This window comes from Jaminaea rosea, assembly GCF_003144245.1.
Source record: "Jaminaea rosea strain MCA 5214 unplaced genomic scaffold BDZ90scaffold_4, whole genome shotgun sequence".
In the NCBI taxonomy this organism is placed as follows: Eukaryota; Fungi; Basidiomycota; class Exobasidiomycetes; order Microstromatales; genus Jaminaea; species Jaminaea rosea.
The window spans coordinates 1,037,970-1,059,488 of NW_020289978.1; the positions used below are offsets into that span (position 1 = coordinate 1,037,970).

Sequence of the window (21,519 nt, forward strand, 5' to 3'; positions counted from 1 at the left end):
ACCGCATTGCAACATGTTGAGATGTAATTCGAAATCGAGCGCGGGGCGCTAAAGCACAGGACAAGACAATAGGAGACGAGACGAGAAACGGTGACTGTGACTTGTGTGCGTGTTGTTGTTGAAATATACGTGCGACTGCGACTGCGACTGCGACTTCCATGCAGCTGCGAGGCGCACCGCTCCTCTTGTTCACCGCCTCAGCGCCCACTCAGTGCTCCTTGTGCGTGACATGCGGCGCATTGTTGGCACTCTCGATCGTCTCTCCCGTGCTCGTCGAGTCCAAACCTACATTGTCCATGTCGTAGCCGCTCTCGCGAAGGAGCGTGAGGAACTCCTCGTCCATCTTCCTGATTCCATCCGTCTGCACTGCCGGGACGAAGAACAAGACGAGGAAGAAGGCCACAACAGCGAGGGCCGAGCCGACGTAGTAGGGCGCAGCGTAGTAGTTGTCGCTGTCCTCGGGGAAGCGCTCCTGCAGCGGCGTAAAGGTGTACGTGCCAACGAAGGCGCCGACCTTGCCAATGGCAGCGGCAATGCCGTAGAATCGTCCTCGCACGGCAGTAGGGGCTACGGCCTTGGATGCGAGCAAGCCTAGGCAATTTCCGGGTCCAGCCTCACCAAAGGCAATGTAGAGACCAGTCATGGCGATCAAGCCGCCGACGTGGTTGCGCCAGTACCCGAATGCTCCTGCGAGGGCGAAGCCGAAGACGGCCTGCAGCGCGAGGAAGAGCATGATCGTGTACTTGGGGCCCAGCCTGTCGATGACGGCCGCACCGACAAACGTGCCGAGGTAGAAGGCGGAGATGGCAATGGAGAAGGCGAGGTTCGTCTTGAGCCCGGCGTCGGGGAAGAGCTCGGTGGTGATGAAGGACGAGTAGATTCCGGCCGGGTAGGAGACAAAGTCGTATGCGAACCAGACGAGGGAGACGGCGGTGAGGCGGACCCAGTACTTCTTGATGATGATCCACCAGGGCAGCTTCTTGCGGATGGCGGCCTTCTTGTACGAGTCGGGCTCGCGCATGCGGGCACGGAAGAAGAGGAGCGAGAGGGGAGGGATGGCGCCCAGACCCAAGAGAACTCGCCATGCGGGGTTGAGGTCGCCTTCGCCCGTGATCCAGACGAGGATCAAGGCAATGAAGGGGGCGAGAATGAAGGCGACGTCGATGCACGAGTTGGTGGCAAGGACGAACCATGCTTGCTGGCGCGTTTTCTTGATGTTGTCCTGCTCCGTGTTCTCGGCGCAGGCGACTGAACCGCAGGGGTATTCACCGCCGATGAAGATGCCAATGAGGAAGCGATAGGCGATCAGAGCTGCGAAGAGGCCGCCGGTCGAGCCACCAGCTCCCCATGCTCCTGCGGCGAGGATAGAGAAGAGGATGAGGCCCGCGGAGCAGACGAGCATGCCCCACTTGCGGCCAATGGTATCGGCGAGAACTCCCTGCGAGCGAGTAGTGGTGAAGTAGGTCAGCTTGAGCGCGCGAGGTTGATTATGACTTCGCGCGCGCTTTAACTCACAAATGACAGCATACCGACGACGGTCCCCACGAAAGCCATCGAAGGGAAAAGCGTCGTAAAGCGCTTGAGCTCATCGGCAGGCGCGTCTGCGTACGAGTACTTTGTGATCATCGTGTTGACCGGACCAGCGATAGCGTTGACGTAACCATCAGAGAAGAGCGATGCTCCACACGCGAAGATGAGGGCGACACCCGAGAGCTGGCCGTACTTGCGCTTGGCAGTCGCAGTCGACGTGGGGTTCTCGCCATCGATGCCGCCATTGCGGTCAGAGTCGCTGTCGTCTGATGAGGCGAGGGCGCCCTTCTTTTCATCGTCGTGGTGGGCGAGAGAATGTTGTTGTTGTTGCTGCTCTTGCGATGCAGCGAGGGGCTCACGGCCCAGCTCGAAGTTGGGAGTGGCAGCGGACATGGCGCGGCGTGAGAGTGTTGGTGATTGAGGAGTTGAGGGAACGCAGGTGAAGAGCGGCGGCGGCGAGGGGGAGGTCACGCCCAAGTCTCTGCGAATGTCTGATCCGTGATGAGGACGAGGGAGGAGAAATGTGAAGAGCGGCGGCGGCTCGTGTCTGCGGCTAAAGGGGCAACAGCTGAAGTGTAAAAGAGTGGTGGCAAGCAAAGGAAGATAGATTTGCCCAGGCTCCTGCCGGCGGGCCTCGCTCAACCTCGACTGCTCGCTGCAAGATAGGCTCCGTCGCCTAGCCGGCCGCCGCTTCTCCCCTCCTCTCGCTTCCTCAATACGACGAGAGTGGCAATCAGTCCCCTCTCCCTCCCTGCCATGCCGAGAACCGCGCCATTTCCTTTTACTGACTGCCGCGCTCTGCTGATGTCTTTGCTCCCACGACCATGCTCGACGACGATCACGCCTTCTAGATCTTACCATGCCCAGCATCGCAGCCAACAATTGCCTCTCGCGCCGTCGCCCAACTTTTTCATCCCTCACCCGACCGCTCTTTTGGGCATGCCCACGGGGCCTCGGACGCACGAGGTGCAGGATTTGCGCCCTGGCCAAGCAAGAGGCCAGCCACGCCCGGCCCAGCCACTGACTGCTGCAGAGACTCGCGGGCCTATCGCCGTTCTGTCTTTCGAATCGAAATGAGGCTAAAATTCCTCGTGCTCAGCGAGAGAGAGAGACACGACGCGGCCGTGCGAGTGCGAGGGGCAAGGACGACAAGTGATTGCATTGTGTTTGTCATGCTGTGCTGCCTGGCCTCCCTGCGATGCAAATGGACGGCAGCGGGTGGTAGCGAGAAGAAGGTGTGGCTGCGTCCGTCTGCTTTGCGGCCCTTGACCTGAAAATCGTCTCATCAAGGGATCAATAGTAGGCAGCTGGCGGCGATCTTCAACCTCGCAGCGTCGACGAAGTGATTTACAACCGTCCCACGATGCCGAGCAGCGAACGTGGACGTCTCCACCTCCAGGCACAGGTCACAGGAGGGCGGGGCAAATCTCGATTGGGGCTAGTGCTCATCGCCCATGCTCCGGAGGTCTCTTTGTCTCGTCGCGTCGCTCGTGTCGTTTCGTTCGTGTCGTTGGTCTCGTCTCGTCTTGCCTCGCGATCATGGTCCATTCGCATCCGTCTCATCTTGGCCATCCCAAAATCGCAATGGCTATGACGTCGCCCGTCGCCGTCGCCCAGTGGCCGTCGTGAACCAGAGTGAGCTCCCCTCGACACCCAGCTCCTAGCGAGGGATGCTGCTTCGGCGCCCACCCGCGGCCCCGCCGGCTTCCACGCGATGCGGTAAGGACGGCGACGCGGGATCTCCGAGGACGAGCAGCGGTGAGCGGTGAGCAGTTAGCGGGGTCGACGACGCTTGGGCCTCCTCGTACGAGCGATTCCGATCACTTTGTGGCGAGTCAAGGGGATGAAATTGGCCGTGCAATGGTGTGGTCGATGACTGGTTCAATTGACTGACGGCTGGGGTATTGAAGGCGGAGACTTTTGCAAGCGAGTGGAGAGAGGTCTGATCATACCAGGTCGTCGCATCCCCGAGCAGTCGACGGTGCGACCCGCACGTACGACGACGTCTTGAACCATGGTGTAGACGTGGACGAGAAGACAAAAGCTATAAGAGGGCAGCCTTGAGGTCATCCTCCTACCCTCTGCTCCATCAGCATCAGCATCAATACTCTTCAGCGCAACACGCCAGCACAACACACCAAGCATCCTCCCACACTCGACCAGCATGAAGTTCTCCGCCGCCATCCTCACCGGCCTCCTCGCCACGGCCACCACCTTCATCTCGGCCGCACCCGCCTCTGCTATCGAGGAGCGTGCTACGTGCGTCGAGGCCAATCGCTTTGGCAAGTTCACCCTCGCCCAGACCCAGGTCAAGGAAGGCCGCGTGAGTGTAGCGCAAGCAAGCGCGATTGCTGTGACGCCTCTGAAAAGACACCAGCTAACCTCTCCCCCTGCCCCCCCTCGACCACCCGTGCCCCCTCCCCCCCGGTGCAGCAATTCCACGTCACCTACGACCAGCCCTGCGGCGACTATGCCAACGTGAAGCCGAATCGCTTCAACTTTGTCATCGGCGCCAAGAATGGCTATCGCAAGATCAAGCTCATCTCCTCTGTACCCAAGGACTACCGTCATGCCGAATTCGCTATGACCGCTCCTGACTTTTACGTCGACAAGAGCTTCGATGGTGCTACGACGCTCGTGGCAGAGATTGAGTTTGATCAGCCGGGACCAAAGGGGAGTGAGGCTACGCACCTCTATCATGAGGATCTGCCGCTTAATGTTACGCAGGCTTAGAGGTGTAGCAGAGGCGGCGGTAGATGGTAGCAGCGTCGCGTCTTGTCAATAGAATGGTCCGCTCGTTCTCATTGGGACTGCCTCAGTGTCTGACGTGACGTTGCGACTGCTCGTGGAGAAGTGATCAGATTCCTCATTACTATAGTACACTGCGGAAGCTCAATGAACCGCCCCCTGCGTCGAGCCTACGTAGACGCAGCGATGCCCTCGCACCGCGGTATCAGCGACCGTACGTTGGCCGGCCCGTTTGCTTTGCTACGCCTCCCTCATACACCCTCCCGGCAACAAGAAGCCGAATCTCCCCGCATCCTGCACCACAGCCTTTGGCAGATTGACGGCAGAGTAGCTCCTTGTGGCCCCCCTCCATAGCTGGATCAACTCGCCCCAGGTGTACGCCTCGGGCAACATGTCGAACAGATCCTCGCCTGAGCAGATCTTGCGCTGTATGCGCTCCGGGGAGAGGTAGGACTGCCAGTCTAGGCGATGGTAGAGCCTGTCAGCGTGGGAGGCGCCCTTCATCTTGAAGGTGAATTCCCAGAGGTTGCGGAAGCAGAAGCTGGCGAGGGGAGCGAAGGGGTGGTGGCGATGAGAGGGGGGACATTCTATCTGTGCTCACGCCCAACGTACTCACCTGCAATGCCAACCGGCATCAGCGAGGGCGTTGTCGCTCGTCTTGCCATGCATGTAGGAGCTGCCATCGTTCAACTCATGCAGCTGGGCCCTCCAGCTACGATTGTCTGTCACCCACTCGAATGAGTACACGTAGTTGCGCATCTGCAAGTGCATGGGCAATGGGGCGGCGCACGCCTTGAGCAGGGAGAGAGAGGCGTGCGAGGGAATCTCGTCGACGTCTGCCATGAGGAGGAGGGAGGAGGCTGGCGGCTTGAGCACGTTGTGTATGAAGTGGTTGACTCCGACGCGCATCTCGTTGGCTAGGGTGAAGGCGCCGTCCTTTTGCGTCATGGGGCGGCCTTGGTACTTGTGGTAGGCAATCTTGGACTCCCACGGGGAGAAGCGCAGACGATTTGCGGCGAAGGTGAGGTTCTGTGGCGAGCGAGCGTGTGAGCATTTCGGCAGGTCATCAGCATGACGTGAGTCGTCTTCTCTCTCGCCTCGCAGCATGGCAGCACAGACCTTCTCGTCTCCCATCAGCGTATGCGTGCTCTCTACCACCACAAATTGATCCACAACATCCCACAGCTCCCTCAACCTAATCTCGAGTAGATCCAGCTCCGTACTAAACAGAACCGCATCAATGAGATACCTGCGATCCATTCCCGGCGTAGGCTCTCTCAACTTCTCCCATCCATGCCTCTGACACGCAGCCAAATCGTCTGACGGCAAGCCCTCGGCATGCAAGTGAGGCAGCAGTACAGCAGGGTCGGACGGTTTGTCCCATAGCGGTCGGGTCGAATAGCTCAGTGTGTCCTGCACCGTGTGGCGATCCCGGTAGACGAAGAAGAGGACGACGAGGAAGAGCGTCAGGGGCGCTATGATGCGCAGATTGAGGTGGCGACCGGCCATTGCGGGCGAGCACCAAGGATCGTCGTCGTCGTTGTCGTCGTCGTCGCTGTGCTCAACGTCTATGGAGGAGTCAGCAGGATGATCTGGTGATTCGATGTGACGGTGTAGTCGGGGAGTCAAGGCGCAGCAGTCCGCACTCGACGCTCAGGGCAAGTCGATTCTCTGGTCCAGTCGACTCGGGCTCGACTCCACTCGCCTTGCCTTGGGCGGGCGGCGCTCATGCAGCTGGGCGTCACGTCACCTCTCGGCCCGATCTCAGGGCGGCGAGCTACTACGGCAAGGCGAGAATCAATCGTTAGAGGAGAATAAAGAGTAAGTAGGAATCGTAAAGTCTACATCAACATCTGCATCATCTCTCATCGCGTGTACAGAGCACCCCAAGCCGCTTGCATCATCTGGCCCCACCCAAGACCAGCAGCCTTGGCCGTCTCCCACGCCATAGAGACTCCCACCGTCGTCGCCGCTACAAAGTCCTCAGGCGCACCATCTCCAGGCGCCTCGGTATCTCCCGTCCCCGGCGCAAAGTAGAAGCCCGCTACCAGCACCAAGTAGCTCAGTATACAGATCGACCCGCGGTAGTAATTGCTCCTGGCCTCGATGTACGTGTAGGTGAGGAGGAAGACCGAAAAGATGATCGCAATGACATCCCAGCGCGGGAAGATGAGCGTAAAGCTGCGATGAATGAGCGGTACACCGCCGATTCCGCGCGAGTAGTTGTAGTACGCCGACCAAGCAACCATGGCCGGTATTTGGATCAGGCACACCTGCAGTGCGTACGCGCTCCCAATCTCCATGGAGAGCGCGATATTTCCATTGATGGCGAAGCTCATAGCGTTCATGAACTCCGTCGTGTTGGGCACCAAGGCGAAGAGGGTGACACCGAGGAACTTCTCGTCAATCCCTGACCCGTCGAGGACGACGTCGACTACGTCTACGAGGATTTCGGCGATGATGGCGTAGAGGACCGTGCAGGAGAGGAGGACAGTGAGGGAGACGCCGCGTGACCACGAGGGGGCATCATGCCCACCGTGCCCGCCGCCGTGATCGCCTCCTACTGCCTGATTGACCGGCGGGTGGGCTGCGCCAGTCACTCCAGCTGGAGCGGGGACATTGATGCCATGCTGCTGGTGGTGGTGGTCGGGCTCCGTCTCCACCATCGAGTTGCCTCGCGCCGTGTGCGTCTGCTCGCTCGGCACGGCGGTGGCTGCCGTCGAAGAGCGTTGGTGTTGATGCGACCCTACTCGCGAGACAGGGCGGGAAGAGCCAACCCCTGATCCGCTGCTACCACTCGCTGCTGCTGCGGCCGCCGCCGCTTGCTCGCGCTGATGCTGCTGGATGGCCGTCTGGAAAGCACTCGCCGTGAAGGCCATCGCCTTGGCGTAGTCCTCCTGCGAGAAGGACTCGGGCAGGCGCAATGGTGGCGGTTCAGAGGAGGTAGGTAGACCCTGCACTGCGCCATCGCCAGAAGTAGCCCCGCCGCCCGCTCGCAGAGTATTGCCCTTGCTGCCCGCAGCGTTCGTCGTTGGGAGGAGCTGCTGAATCATGGACGCGGGGAGGAGCTTCTTGTAGATGGACGCTCGCTGCGCCGACGGGATCTGCAGGAAGGTAGGTGCAGTCGTGATCGTCTCGCCTGGCGCTCCAGTGGCGTGGTGTTGTTGCGTGGCATGCTGGCCCGGCCCAGCATGGAGAGGCGCCGCAGCTTGTTGGGTATTCTGCCAAATCTGGCTCGCGTGCGTGCGCAGACTAAACCACAGCCCGATGGCGTAGCTCAACACGAGGATTACGGTACATGTGTACATCAGCCCCTTGACGCTGTGCTGATAGAAGGGATCCGTTGCAGGCGGCACGTGCTCGTAGAAACAGCGCTTGCACGTCCAGTCCTGTCCCACCACCCCGTCCGTCGGGCATCCCGTACAAGTGAGCTGGAATGTGCCGTAGATCTGGTAGAACAACGTGGGCGTCAGGATTCCGATGATGGCCATGATGAGCATGGTGGAGGTGACGCCTGCCGAGCGAGCGTTGAAGCGCTGCTCTTTTCGGCGGGTAGCGCCGCTGCACATGGAGAGGCCGGGCATGAGGAGCACGCCGGCTAGGATGGAGCCGATGATGGACCCCTCCACAAGGCGAGCCTTCTCTTGTGTCAAGGCGATGGCGTAGAGGATGATCTCGATGATGGAACCGAAGGTGGCGTTGATTACCGCGCCCATACCGATGGAAGACTGCGCCGAGATGGACGCCACTGCCATACCGATGAAGTAGCTCAAGGGGATGACCGACCCCAGCGCACAGACGAAGATGACTGACTGGCTGGAAACCCAAGCCAGAAGGCCACCGTGCAGACTCGGGTGCTTGATGACGTACGGCTCGAGGAAGAAGAAGTCGAAGATCGTAAAGCCCACAAAGGGGAGCGTATTGACGAATAGGATGTTCACGCCGCCCACGGTGTACTTGTAGTACTGCAGCCCGATGGCGCGATACGTGCAGAGCAAAATCTTGCTTCGGCGGGCAGAGAGCGGTTGGAGGCCGTTGGTCGTATTGAGGGGTCCCACTTTCGCTTGGCCAGGCTTGAGGGGAAGGAAGATCTTCTTCGCCGCATCGTCGAGGGTAGCATCGGAGGATGAGCGCTCCTCGTGCTGCTCGAGAGCAGAGCCGAAGTGTAGAGCTAGGGGACGGTTGGCCAGGTTCTTGATCAAAACCCACGTCAGCTTCGCCATCGGAATGGTGACGACCATTCCCCAGCAGGCGAGGCAGATGAGCCCGAGCACAGGCGCAATCACCAGCCAGAAGACGAGGCCGTACGCCGCTGCGCCGAGCCATCTTCCACTCACGCCCACATCCCGCCCTTGGTCATCAGCGACGTACTCGTAGATCTCCAGCTCGCGCTCGATGCGGGATGCTTCATCGTCGTCCTCGAACGACTCCTCGTCATCACCATCAGCTGTGGCTCCGTACGAAGCACTGCTGCGATTCTTGCCCTTGCCCTTGAGTGGAGTCGTCTCCGAGGCGGCAGTGTTGCCCATGGATGCGGAGGACAGCCTTGCTCCTGAATCGCCGCTCGCCTTGGGCGTAATGACATTGGAGTGCTTGGCTCCCTCCGATGCCGACGAGCCAGAGCTGTTCCCCCCCGCCTCAGCTGCAGCTACATCTCCCGGGCGAATGGTATCATATCTCTCCAAGCCTCCACCGGCCGAAGCGTCCGATTCGGCGTGACTGACGGGCCTCGGTCTGCGAGCGTTGAACGCGATGCGGTGCTCATGGTCGTGTGGGAAGCGAGCAGCTACGGGCGTGAATGCTGTGGTGTACGTGCTGTTCTCCCCGTCGTGCATGCTGCGCGAGTCGTCCTTGGCCACGAAGGACCACTTGTTGTTCCCGTCAATGCGAGCGGGGGCCGACCTCTCGCCCGTGGTCGCGCTGATCTCTACCTCGACGAACTTGCCAAATGGCCAGAAGAGGTACCCGCCAAGCTCCCATGCCACTCGTGCATAGCGCGTGCCGCCGATGGGTACCAGTCGGAGGAGCAGGCTAGCCAGCACGCAGAGCGCGCCTAGCCAGCTGCCAAACAGGACGGTCCACAGAATATTCCCAGGGAGGAGGTGACGCTCCGCTGCTCTGCTAGGCACGGAGTGCAGGTCATTCTCAGCGTTGCGGGTGACGGTACGGCTCTTCTTGTAGAGCGCGGGCTTCCAGATAGGAAGACCGAAGGGATGCTCGATGTTGATGGCGTCTTGGCGGTCCTTGAGGGTATACTCGACGTCTTCAGGGTCGGCGCCGTCGGACGCAGAGGCTGAGTCCTCAGGGGAGAGGGCGTCTTCGTCGCCTGCCTCCTCGTCGTCCTTGTCGCCTTCGTCGTCCCCACTGCCAGGTCCTGCTCCGTCTCCATCCGCTTCCTCGCCGTCGTCTCCTCGTCGCGATTGAGGTTGGGGAGGATGACGTGCCTCGCGCAGATCAGCAACGGTATCTCTGCCCTCGTCTCCATGCTCCTCCTCGTCGCTCGTACTGCTAGCTCCAGCAACAGACTCTCCTCCTGCACCCGCTGCAGCTCCTCCTCCTGCCGCCGCACCCGCACCATCAAAGAAAACGTCGGGTGCCTGACTCTGTCTCTGCGCCGAAGCGTTCCTTGGCAGGCTCATAGCACCAGGGGCGATACTGCTTGCCCTTCTCTCAGCGGCGGTCGGAGCGCTGGGACGACGAATATGTCCATGTGGGGAGGGATATGCAGCATGACTCGAGGGGGCGTTGCTGCCAGTTGCCCCGGCGGATGAGAGTGCCTGACGAAAGCTCATGGGTCCAGGGCTCGTTGCCGGACCTGCCAGGCCCGGAGAGAGTCTTCCCCCTTCTGCCGCAGATCGCGGAGGGATGGGGAGCGGGATGTAGGTGGGACGACCATCCCGCGTGAGAGTGCTGCTTGCTCCTCCGCCGGGATCGCTCGTGACTGAGCCGGCCGACTCGGGAGGAAGGTATGGGGTCGGGCTGGCTGTACGAGCCAGGGCGGCTGAACTTGCTTGGCGAATGCGGGGTGAGGTGGGGCGTGAAGCTGGCTGTTGCTGCATTTGCTGCTGCTGCTCTGCTCGCTGTGCTTTACGTTGCGCCTCCTTTTCCTTCCTGCGCTTCTCCTTCTGTCTGGCCTTCATTCTGCGACGGACAAGTTCCTCGCCGCGATCCTGCGGGACTACCTCATCGTCCTCTTCATCGAGTGGACCGTACGCGCCGCGATTGTCGTCATCATCATCGTCGTCGTCGTCTCCCGAGCGGGCGAAGGCTGCGCTGGAGCGCCGTTGGCGTGACTGGGATCGAGAGCCAGGCGCAGCAGAGGAACGACGATGTTGCCTGCTGGTAGCTTGCGTAGAGACGGTCTGGCTACTGGCTGCAGCTCGAGTGTTGGAGGGGCGAGATGCGGATGGAGGAGGTAGCTCTTCTCCAGACTCATCAGCGCCTAGCTCTGAAGCCGAGAGCCCAGAGAGGGACTGCGCGTCTACGTCCGAGGGGGCGTACATCGAGTAGGGGGCGGCGGTGCCAAGGCGATTGGGGCCGCTGCCTGGCTGCAGTGGGTAGGTGGTGAATGTCAACTCTCTTGAGCTGGATGTGGATCCACCACGAAGGCGCGACGATGGACGTTGCTGCGTGCGTTGCGTGCGTGGGTAACGACGAGTCGGGTCAGCTATCTCGCTCGCCCTCGCCGCCCTCGTGGATTGAAGCAATCAATCAACTCACGGTAATAGGCGGTATTCCCCTCCCGAGTGTGCCTCCCCCCGTCGTCCCCGCACCTTGACTGCTCCCCTCGTCAGAAAATGTTGAATCTCTCGCAGAGAAGGACGATGACGCAGCATTGCGTACCCCACCGCGTGGGCCAGGTCGAAATGACGAGGGGCTGTTCATGTTGACGCCAGGCGATTGCGCCCAGCTGGTTTCGTTGCTCGATGTGCCCGTGCCACCCGCCGACGCTGTAATGTAGCTCTGTTTCGGCGTTGTGCTGAGTGAGGCCGCAGAATCGTCGTGTGAGGAGAGGAGCGACTCCTCCGTGTGCTGCGTGTGCGTGTGCGGCGGCGGCTGCCCTTGTTGCCGCGACGATGACATCGTGATGTGGGGCGGCCGAGACTCTCGACTCGACTGGCTGCTACGTCTTCGTGGCTGAGACGATGATGGCTCAGAAGATGAGAAGAAGGGAAGAAGCCTCGAGTCGAGTGTTGTTCGTACGCCGCCACCAACGAGCTAGCTGCGAGATGATAGAGAAAAGGGGGGCAGTCGCGAGCGGACAGGGGTTCCAAAGAAGCTCGCTCGCTCGTCCCGCCTCGTTCGTGTCGGTCGTCTCCCCTCATCTCGCGCCTCGTCTGGCTGCCCGCCAAGGAGGAAATGGGGAGAGCGAGATGCAGCCTTGCATCCCAACACGCAGAGACGGACAGAGGCAAGAGCTTCCCACGAGTCGGTCGCACACCGCATACAGAGTCACTAAACGCAGTGCGGTCGATGATACGAATCATACCATGCCGTTGACGTTGTTCACAGATGAGGCCATCATTGAGCATTGCGAAGAAGTCGATCGAGTCAAGCGCAGGGCAGCCAAACGCTGAGCCTGGCCTGCCTAAGCTATGCCGGCTGCGCTGCCGTTTGGCAACACCGCCCGCCACGCGCCCCTTCCGTCCCCACTCTCCTCGGCGCGGCTCAGTCTCGATGCGCAGCAACAGGGCCGGAGACAGGCCATTACTCGGCGTGGCTGTGAAGGCATGGATGGTGGCAAGAGCTGCGGACTCTTGAAGACGAAACGCATGCTGAGCACTCAGCGTGGATTGACGACAAAAGGTATAAAAGGGTGCCCATCGAGATGGAGGAGTGCTCTGTCTTGCCCCTCCTCTTCATCCACCCAAGATGTTTCCCCCTCACGCACCAGCCTACCCTGCCCCTCGTCAAGCCTACGACTACTTCGAGTTGCCTACGAGCTTCGGACTTCGCCGATATGCTGAAGGTCCGTGGCACCACATGCCCCTCGAAACTAATTGTGGCTTTGACATGAGAGGGCCCCCACCTGGCCTCTTCGCTCCTGGGCGGGGCGGCTACGCTCGCCACCGTGGTGGCCATCATCCTGGCGGCTGTGGGCGCGAATGGCATCGCCTTGGACGCCAGTATGGCACACCAAGTGGGCCTCCGCCTCCACCTGATGCGCCTCACCCGCCTTCTCCTCCCTCTCCTTCTCGCCATCCTCATCATCCCCACGGCCCACCAGGCCCTCCTCACGGACATCCCCCTTCACCACCCTCTCACCATGCAGGGACTCGCCGGTCTCCCTTCCATGGCCTCCGCGATGATTTTGCGCCTCCGCATTACCACCGCCCAAATGGCTGTCATTCTCGCCCTTCCCCGCCTCCGCCTCATCATGAACAAGGCGCAGGCTGGTATCACCTGCAGCCGCAACATGGCCGCCACCACACTCGTGGTCCGCACCACCACCACCACCATCATCGTCATTATGACACGGACTCGCATGACAACGAGCTCGCCCACCTCGAAGATGACTTCGTCCGCCTCGATATGACGCCGTCTCTCGATGAGCACCATCATGATGATGCTCACCATCACGGCCCACCTCGTGGACATCGTCGTCATCATCACCACCCTCCTCCACCCCCACCTCGTGGACGTCAGTGTCAGAGAGGGCGGGGAGGCCACCAACACAGCTGCAGAGGCAGGCGATCGTACTGCCCAGGTCTACCACCCCCGTCCCCTCCGCCTCATCACGCTTGGCATTCAGGGGCGCCTACCCATCATCTCGGGCAGTTCAGACCCTTCGAGGTTCCCGTCCAGGCCCGAGGCGCGTCGTGGGGAGGATGGGTAGAACCTTGCCCGCCACGCCCGCCACGCCGTGCTTGCCACTGCAAGCACGCAGCGTGGTATCAATGCCAAGATGAGAGGGAGGAGACTGCATCTTTGACCGAGTCGTCTTCCTCCTCGTCTTCTTCTTCCTCCTCTGGGTCAGAGGACGAGCAAGATGCCCAGCGAGACGATCACAAGCCCGCTGGTGAGACTGATGCAGCGGATGAAAAGCTCGAGCCTGACGCCCATCGTCAGCGATCCTCCCACCGCGGCCATCGTCGTCATCGCAAGCGCCCCCATCATCATCCGCGTCATCGAGGCGCGCACCGCCACGACATGCGAGACGTCTACTTCGCACCGGGGTGCTGGTGAAGTTACCTTGATCCTTGCTACCTGATTACTTCGTGACCGCTACTCTATTCATCGTGTTGTATCGCCCAACGTTTCTTTACTTCTCGCGTCGACTGCAGAGGCCCCATCGATCATCAATCAATCTGTTGTACCATACCACAGCCCTCGTTTCTTCTCAAGTGCTCGCCGTGACTGACGCTTCGTCGTGGTAGTGAGAATGGGTTGCGTCAGGTCAGACTTTGGCCCGCTGCGACTTTTGAGCTCTCAAGGGGTCCAACCAACCAACCAACCAACCAATCGCGTGGCGCGCTGCTCTCTCAGTCCGCCTCGCAGCGTCGCAGCGTCTCATCGCATCGCATCGCCTCGACCGGCTCTTGGTGCGCCCGTCGTGGCCCTCGAGCTTGTCGCTCAGGCGGCTCAACCCCGCGAAATCTTCCCTTGCATCTGAGCGCCGCCGCTCGCACACCGTTACGACGTCGTGCAGCAAGCAAAGCAGCCACCGACGGGCAGGACGAACACAACTCTCGACTCTTCTCTTTCATCTTCATTGCCTCATCTCAGAGGTCGTAGAAGCAGACTAGACTCGGCATCACCATCACCTTCGTCGTCTTCGTCGTCATCATCATCTTCATTTACTCTTCTGTCTCTCCCCGCTGGTCTACGAATAGCAACCACTTCTTCGCCGACGCCGACCCTCTTATCGCAGCTACGCCGCCGTCTGCCCATTTGCAGCAGCAGCAGACATCATGTCGTTCCCTAATCGAGGCATTTGTGAGTCACAGTCGCGCCTACTCCAAGACACCAGACTAACGCAGCGCTCCCCTATGACTGCTCTTTCTCTCGCTCTCTCGCGCCTCGCCCACAGCGCCTCTAATGCAACGAGACTACGGTCTCATCCAGTCCTCGTCCTACTCGTCTTCCTTCGCGCAACGCATCGCAGAGTCGACCGACGAAGCAGCCGAGTCGGAGGCGGTCGAGCAGCGCAGCGAGGCCCTCGCATCGATGGACGAAGAGGCGTCAGAGGATGCAGACGCCTTCTCGTCTAGGCATGACGCCGAGGATAGCATGAGCCACTTGAGCATCGATGAAGATGCCGATCGTACGCCCAGGAGGCCATCGAGAGATCACAACAATGCTGCGGCTGCCGGTGGTGGGCAGGCGTCGAACGACACGGGCATGTCGCAGTCGTACTATGCGCGCACTGGAAGGGGAGTGCCACTCACCATGTCTGCCATCGAGGCGCAGGACGCTGCCATGTCTCCTCCAACGGCTGCTCATGCGCATCACCAGCATGCGCCGCCGCACAATGTTGGTGGCTTGCTCTCCAGCTCGCTACTCCTGGGCGGAGACGCCTACTTGCCACCACCTGGAGCAGACATGCGTACAGAGGAAGAGGCAATTGCAGATGGCGATGGCGCAGAATGGGAGGACAACGACCCTACACCGATGCCAGGCCGATTGCTGCAAGACTCATGGCTCACACGACCTTCCTTGACGAGGCAACAGCTCGACAATGACCAAGAACAGGGCCAATCAGGCCTAGCAGCGCACTCGGAGCGTTCTCCCCTCCTCGCGGGTGGGCCTCGCTCCCCCTCGGACACGAAGCATCACGCAGCCAATCGTCGATCCAGCTCAGCCGGCTACCAGTCGATCATATCCGCCGACCCGCATCTGCATCGCGGTGGAGGTCCGCACGCCCTCGGCCACCCTTCGAGCAGCGCCTGGTCCAACATCGGCCACTTGGCTTCCCCTCACCCGCCCCACGCAGAGGACATAGACGAGATCGCCCATGAGTCCACGGAGCATGTTCGCCGTCGCGAGCTGGGCGTCATGACCATGTACTCTCTTCCGGTCTGGGGCACCCACCTCCTCGAGCTCTCCCTCAATGTCGTGTCCGTCTTCTCCATTGGTCACCTGGGCACTATTCAGCTCGCCGCGGCATCCCTCTCCTCAATGACGGCAAACGTCACAGCCTTCTCCCTCCTCTCCGGCTACATCTCTGCATTGGACTCCCTCCTCCCGCCCGCCTTCACGCAACAGCCTAAGCGCGTAGGCGTCTACTCGCAGAGCATGGCGATCATTGTCGCATTCCTCTGCCTGCCCATTGCCGTCATGTGGCTCTACGCCGAAAAGCTCCTGCTCGCTCTGGGTCAGGAGGCGGAGGTAGCGCGCCTCAGTGGCGTGTACCTGCGTGTTATGCTGCCTGGCGTGCCCGCCTACGCTGGCTTCGAGGTGTGCAGGCGCTATCTACAAGCGCAAGGGTTGATGAGCGCATCCACCGTCGTGCTGCTCTTCGTTTCGCCGCTTAACGCCTTGATGAACTACCTGCTTGTGTGGGGCCCGGAGAGTATCAGACTCGGCTTCGTGGGAGCACCGCTGGCGAGTGCCATTTCCAACTGTGAGTGGGCGCGCGTCCTGACTCCTCGTCTTGTCCTCTGCTGACCATTCCTGCCTCCCCACCCTTATTCATGCTCCTCGCGCGCGCAGGGCTCATGTTCTTCCTCGCACTCGGACAATGCTACATCGCCCCTCGCACAGCCTGGGGCGGCTGGTCCCTCTCCTCCGCGGCCAAACCAGCAAATATCCTTCCCTGCCTCTCCCTCGGCTTCTACGGCTTCCTGGCCATCTCTTCCGAATGGTGGGCATGGGAGATTTCCTCCCTCATCACCTCCCTCCTCGGCACCACCCCGCTCGCAGCACAGAGTGTCCTCCTGGTGTGCTCGAGCATCTTCTACCAACAGCCGTTCGCCATCTCCGTCGCCGCGGCCGTGCGAGTAGGAAACTTGCTCGGGGCACGCAAGCCGCGAGACGCACAAATTAGCAGCTATGCGGGCGTGGGGCTCAGCCTTGCCTGTGGTGTGGTCAACAGCTCGCTCATCATGATCTTCCGCGATCCGATTGCCCGACTCTTCTCTACCGACCAGGTGGTCATCGATCTGCTCCTCAAGACACTCCCGCTCCTCGCCCTCTTCCAGGTGACCGACGGCGTAGCCGGCGTGACGGGCGGCATCCTCCGCGGTACGGGTCGCCAGCATCTCGGCGCCTACCTGAACGTGGTAGCTTACTACGTCATTGCTCTCCCGCTGGGTACGTGGCTCACCTTCCAGGGCAAGTACGGTCTGCCGGGCATGTGGATGGGCCTCACCGTGGCCCTGACCATCTCCTCTGCGGGAGGCATGTGGCTTGTCTACCGCACCGACTGGGATGCCGAGGTGGCAAAGGTGCAGGCCAGGATGACCGAAGATTTCCCCGGTGGTGGTGCAGGGCACGCTCCTTCTGCTGCTGCGGCGACTACCACGGCCGTCTCGGAGCAGGACGGTCCACCCCTCGTGGCCAATGGAGCACGACAGCGCAAGCAGCAGACCGCGGGGCCGGGGAGATCGGAGCGACCCTCCTTCTCTTCTGCGAATAATGTCTAGACGCGCGTGGTCATGCGCGCTCTCACTCAGTCATCCAAAGCAATGCTCTAAACGCTCATGCGCAACTTGTAATGCTCTTCGCCAATCACTCACTCCTTATCTCGCAGGCACTAGAGGGCAGGCTCATCGCCATCGAAAAGTATTATTCATCATCCTCGCTCCTCAATCAGTCAATTGCCGCGAACCCGTACCCGGAACCGTGCCCGTACCCACGTCGCCGATGCTCCGGCTTTCTCACGCTGCTGTGAAGCCTTCTCGTCTAGCTTATCTCCATCTTCAAATCATCATGCCTTCCTCGCTCCTCTGACGACAGTATGAATAGATCTCCAAGCTACGACGGCCTCGTCTTCACCATCTCGGACCTGGCGAGAGAGGGCAGCGCCAAGATGTCGCTTATGGCGAGGGACTACCTCAACGGCGGGTCGATGGATGAACAGACGTCAGTCACGCTCAATCGACACACATCTGTAGCTTGTCGTCTCCAGCACTGAACTGCACACCACCTCCCTCCTCCACAGCTCCGGCGACAACTGCTCCGCGTACGCTCGATATCGTCTTCGCCCTCGCGTCATGGTGGACGTGACTTGCATCGACCTCAGCACTCTCTGCCTGAGTAGTCGCGTCTCCTTTCCCTGCGGAATCGCCCCAGCTGCAGGGCATGGCTTGGCCCACCCTGACGCCGAAGAGGGAACGGGCCGCGCTGCTGCGGGCAAAGAGGTGGCGATGTGCCTCTCGACGTGGAGTAATTCTAGCCTCGAGGCAGTAGCTGCCTCTACGGCGGGGAGAGTACCACTGGCACAGCAGCTAAGCTTGGTCAAGGATGAGGACACCAATCTTCAGCTCATTCGCCGGGCCGAGGCGGCGGGGTATCGCGCCCTTTTCGTTACGGTGGACTGTGTGTATCTGGGCAAGCGGGTCAATGAGCAACGCAATGGGTTCAGCTATCCTGGTCATCTCAAGTGGGGGAACCTGCCTCATTTCAATCCGGCCGGGTCCCTCGAGACGGCTGTGGGGTGGATGGAGTATGAGACCAAGGGAGGATGGGAGACGGTCAGGTGGTTGAAGGGGGTGACGAGTATGGAGGTCTGGCTCAAGGTGGGGCCAGGCGAGAGGCTCGTACTGTGCTGAAGATTACCAGAGTCGCTCACGACTTGCTCACCCACGCGCACGCAGGGCATCCTCACCCCCGAGGATGCGGAACTCGCCGTCGAGGCAGGTGCAGACGGACTCATCGTCAGCAACCACGGAGGACGCCAGCTTGATGGGGTACCCGCCACTATCGACTGTCTCGCAGCCATCGTAGACGCGGTAGCTGGCCGGATTCCCGTCCACCTAGACGGCGGTATCAGGCGCGGCAGTGACATGTTCAAGGCTCTCGCTCTCGGCGCTCAGCACGTCTGGATCGGTCGACCCGCGGTCTGGGGCCTCGCATACAAGGGTGAGGAAGGGGTGAGGCTGGCGCTCAATCTGTTGGAAGAGGAGTTCAGGATCGTCATGGCGCTGATGGGCTGTCGTCGGGTAGGCGAGATAAAGAGGGAGCACCTGGCTTTGATGGGCAGCGATGGAATGTACAGGACGCTTGAGAGCACAGGAAAAGCGAAAATGTAGCAACCAGCGCTGGCGTGTACGCACGTCTACTTTTTGACACGAGCAACCACACCCTTGAGACGCGCAACATCGTCGCCTGACAAGGGCAGAGTAGGGGCGCGTACAGGACCCATGGGCAGGCCCAGCACATCGAGCGCAGCCTTGACTCCCGCAGGGTAGTTGACCGACTCGAGGCACGCGGCAATAGGATATAGGAGTGACCAGATCTCCTTTGCCTGTTTGAGGTCCTGCTCCTCGACCAGAGCCTGATAAAGAGCTACTGACTCGTACGGCGCAACGGACGCGACACCCCATGCGACGCCCTCTGCGCCCATGGCCAGAGCGGCAAAGGTAAAGGTGTCCGTGCCGTTGAAGTGGGCCATCCTCTGCCCAGCAGCAGTGTTGCATACATGGTCGATGGCGTGGGGAGCATTGCCCGACGTGTCCTTGATGTAGCGCATTCGCGGTATCTTGGCCAACTCTCGCATCTGGTCGGCGGTGAGGGGGAGCCCCGTAGCCGAGGGGACGTGGTAGTAGACAATATCCAAGCTACCGCACGCCGTCGAGACGGCACATAGAAAGAATTGCAGCGCTTCGAAGGAGAGACGCTCGTAGAAGGGCGGCACGACCATGATGGCATCAATGCCCCGCGTCTGAGCGCACCATTGCGCCATCTCCTCCGCAGCGCGCGTGTTGAGCGCACCGAAGCCCGCGACGACATTCAAGGGGCGATCGCCTACCGCAGCCACATAGGCTCTTATGACGGCCTTGTGCTCTTCGGGTGTAAGGGAGGTGAACTCGCCCGTGGTGCCCGTTACCACGACACCGGTGCAATTGGCGTCGGCTAGACGATCCACGAGGGGCTGGATTTTCGACAGGTCGAGGGAAAGGCCATCAGCGCTGAAGGGCGTGGGGACGGCGGCGAGGACTCCGCGGAACATGCTGAGCGGTGGTGTGGTGGTGGTGGCGGGGGCGAGAGGAGTCAAGGTCGGTAGTCGCCCTCTGCTGTCATTGTGCTACATGGTGAGGTAGTTGCTGCTATCGCGGCTCGCGGTTGCTTACCAATATCCGGCCGCTATCTTTCGCGCAGCGCAGGCGGCACTTCGCTCATTTGACGCCCTGACCCCCGCGAGCACGTATCGCGCTCGAGGACGATGCCCTTGCCCCCATCATACGCAAATGACATCAAGATTGGGACGAAAGATTGGGACGATTTCACTCCCAATGGTACCAGGCTAAGGCCTTTGGCAGGCTATCTACGAACGAGGCTTGACCTTCGGAAGTAGCCACGTGTTCTTCCCCGCCCGCCGTTGAGAATAGCACCCACTTTGCTCCTGCCTCTTTCTCGCTCCCGCTCGCGAAGCGACGATTCCAGCTCAGCATCTCACAGGCGAGCCAAGGGAACATCTCGCATGGTGAGATCATGAGGTCCAGACTCTTGAAAAGAGCCGGACCTCCTCTTGTTACACGGGCAAGTCCGCCACACAATGGAGTCACAGCTATGGTAAGGCTCCGGCCAAACGTTGCGTCTCGGGCACTTGCGGCTACCCCACAATGACCGTGGCTTGTTTCGATGGGCTCGCGTTCGAGAAGTCGACGAAGCCCCCTGCAGTGCATTGATCCCGGCCAAACGCCGTGGAAGGCGGGGCAGCCGAAGACCAGCGCAAGAGGAGCGCAAGAGGAGCAGCGCAGGAGGAGCTCTAGAGCACCACTTTACGTCCCGGACGCTCGGACCTCTCTCGCCAAGGGGTGTCGAGCGCCGCGGTGCTCAAGCGTGCTGGCATCTCGATCAGGTCGGGCGGAGCAGCTATTGCGAGTTTTCTGGACCACAGCGGGACGCTTCTTGCATCTCATCTCCCCTCAATCGGGGCCTGGACCTAGATGTGGGTCCGAGCGGCGCGTCGCAACACCTGTTGTTCCATCGAGGATGAGAAGGAGATCAACGATGCTGCACGAGCAGGTGGGCTTGACAAGGTGCTACATAAGGAGACATGATCGCCGCAAAGGCTTGTGGCCTCATCACCTCCACCCCTCCCTCTCCCTCCTCCCTCCCCCTCTGCGATGCGCTTCGCGACGCTCTTCACCTTCACCCTTCTCGCCCTATCGACGGCTCAGGCTCTTCCCAGCCTCCCACTTCGCGGCAACAATCGAGACAATGGTGTCAGCTGCAAGCGTGCAACTCAATGCAAGTCACAGTACTGCCACAATGGCAAGTGCGATGTGAGAAAGGCCCTAGGGCGCAAGTGCTCCGCAGATGACGACTGCCAGAGCGGGTACTGCTGTGAGTATCAGTGCGATGCGACATGTGAATATGTTGGGGCTAAAACGCATCTTCCATCGCGTAGACAAGGGCAAGTGCGACAAGAAGAAGAAAAAGACGACAGGAAGCCAGCCACTTCCCCAGCCGAAGCCTCAACCGCAGCCGAAGCCGCAACCGCACCCGAAGCCAGCGCCTCTTCAGCCTCGACCTCGTCCAGTACCCGCGCCTCTGCCACCTTTCCATGGATCAAACCCTGCTCCAGTCAAGCCTCCACCTGCTCAGGGCAATGATCCGGCGAAGCCCAACGTTCCTGCCCAGCCAGAGAAACAACCTCCAACAAGCCCTTCGTAGCCTGGCGCCGTTCAACCACAGGCTCCCCCTCAGTCCGATACGCCACAGTCGCCAGCTCAACCAGACCGCGCTCCTGCTCAGCCAGCGTTGCCACCCACTCAACCAGACACTCCGTCCACTGTGCCAAACACGCCTTCTGCCGGGCCGCAGCAGGAGACGTCCATCCAGCCGGAGACTCCAGCTCAGCCCGCAACGCCTACTCAACACGAGTCAGAGACTGCTGCTCAGCCAGAGGTTCCCGCAAAGCCTGCTCAGCCCGCTCAGCCTGCTCAAGGAGAGGCGCCCGCTCAGCCTGCTCAACCACCTGCTCAAGGAGAGACGCCCGCTCAGCCTGCTCAAGGAGAGACGCCCGCTCAGCCTGCTCAAGGAGAGACGCCCGCTCAGCCCGCTCATCCACCTGCTCAAGGAGAGACGCCCGCTCAGCCTGCTCAAGGAGAGACGCCCGCTCAGCCTGCTCAA

The 21,519-nt window shown here is 60.8% G+C and overlaps 9 protein-coding genes across 9 annotated transcripts; 5 read left to right on the top strand and 4 right to left on the bottom strand.

The window, feature by feature from the left end:
* Positions 1 to 208: 208 nt before the first annotated feature.
* On the bottom strand, positions 209 to 1,923 carry BDZ90DRAFT_218780 (MFS general substrate transporter; the record flags this gene model as incomplete). The annotated part of the gene is made up of 2 exons (XM_025504378.1): positions 209 to 1,438; positions 1,516 to 1,923. The coding sequence occupies 2 exons, from the start codon at positions 1,921 to 1,923 to the stop codon at positions 209 to 211; spliced, it is 1,638 nt and encodes a 545-aa protein (XP_025363275.1).
* A 210-nt stretch (positions 1,924 to 2,133) lies between these two features.
* BDZ90DRAFT_154410 (hypothetical protein) lies at positions 2,134 to 2,750 on the top strand. Its single transcript, XM_025503562.1, has one exon. The coding sequence runs from the start codon at positions 2,287 to 2,289 to the stop codon at positions 2,605 to 2,607; it is 321 nt and encodes a 106-aa protein (XP_025363276.1). The 5' UTR covers positions 2,134 to 2,286; the 3' UTR covers positions 2,608 to 2,750.
* A 754-nt stretch (positions 2,751 to 3,504) lies between these two features.
* On the top strand, positions 3,505 to 4,263 carry BDZ90DRAFT_279007 (hypothetical protein; the record flags this gene model as incomplete). The annotated part of the gene is made up of 2 exons (XM_025509139.1): positions 3,505 to 3,853; positions 3,964 to 4,263. The coding sequence occupies exons 1-2, from the start codon at positions 3,695 to 3,697 to the stop codon at positions 4,261 to 4,263; spliced, it is 459 nt and encodes a 152-aa protein (XP_025363277.1). The 5' UTR covers positions 3,505 to 3,694.
* A 255-nt stretch (positions 4,264 to 4,518) lies between these two features.
* BDZ90DRAFT_259693 (glycosyl transferase) lies at positions 4,519 to 5,787 on the bottom strand (the record flags this gene model as incomplete). Its single annotated transcript, XM_025508185.1, has 3 exons — positions 4,519 to 4,819; positions 4,895 to 5,307; positions 5,398 to 5,787. 3 exons carry the CDS (start codon positions 5,785 to 5,787, stop codon positions 4,519 to 4,521), a joined length of 1,104 nt encoding a protein of 367 aa, XP_025363278.1.
* Positions 5,788 to 6,059: 272 nt separating this feature from the next.
* BDZ90DRAFT_231634 (hypothetical protein) lies at positions 6,060 to 11,705 on the bottom strand. The gene is made up of 2 exons (XM_025505937.1): positions 10,999 to 11,705; positions 6,060 to 10,904 (listed from the first exon to the last, which is right to left on the bottom strand). The coding sequence occupies exons 1-2, from the start codon at positions 11,359 to 11,361 to the stop codon at positions 6,144 to 6,146; spliced, it is 5,124 nt and encodes a 1,707-aa protein (XP_025363279.1). The 5' UTR covers positions 11,362 to 11,705; the 3' UTR covers positions 6,060 to 6,143.
* Positions 11,706 to 11,772: 67 nt separating this feature from the next.
* BDZ90DRAFT_154701 (hypothetical protein) lies at positions 11,773 to 13,809 on the top strand. The gene has a single exon (XM_025503563.1). It carries the CDS (start codon positions 12,151 to 12,153, stop codon positions 13,462 to 13,464), a length of 1,314 nt encoding a protein of 437 aa, XP_025363280.1. The 5' UTR covers positions 11,773 to 12,150; the 3' UTR covers positions 13,465 to 13,809.
* A 1,080-nt stretch (positions 13,810 to 14,889) lies between these two features.
* Positions 14,890 to 16,862, top strand: BDZ90DRAFT_218987 (MATE efflux family protein; the record flags this gene model as incomplete). Its single annotated transcript, XM_025504385.1, has 2 exons — positions 14,890 to 15,841; positions 15,931 to 16,862. The coding sequence occupies 2 exons, from the start codon at positions 14,890 to 14,892 to the stop codon at positions 16,860 to 16,862; spliced, it is 1,884 nt and encodes a 627-aa protein (XP_025363281.1).
* A 154-nt stretch (positions 16,863 to 17,016) lies between these two features.
* On the top strand, positions 17,017 to 18,483 carry BDZ90DRAFT_154716 (FMN-dependent alpha-hydroxy acid dehydrogenase). The gene is made up of 3 exons (XM_025503564.1): positions 17,017 to 17,301; positions 17,381 to 17,957; positions 18,036 to 18,483. Exons 1-3 carry the CDS (start codon positions 17,177 to 17,179, stop codon positions 18,468 to 18,470), a joined length of 1,137 nt encoding a protein of 378 aa, XP_025363282.1. The 5' UTR covers positions 17,017 to 17,176; the 3' UTR covers positions 18,471 to 18,483.
* On the bottom strand, positions 18,244 to 19,674 carry BDZ90DRAFT_154754 (aldolase). Its single transcript, XM_025503565.1, has 2 exons — positions 19,512 to 19,674; positions 18,244 to 19,391 (listed from the first exon to the last, which is right to left on the bottom strand). The coding sequence occupies exon 2, from the start codon at positions 19,388 to 19,390 to the stop codon at positions 18,497 to 18,499; it is 894 nt and encodes a 297-aa protein (XP_025363283.1). The 5' UTR covers position 19,391; positions 19,512 to 19,674; the 3' UTR covers positions 18,244 to 18,496.
* Between the last annotated feature and the right edge of the window lie 1,845 nt (positions 19,675 to 21,519).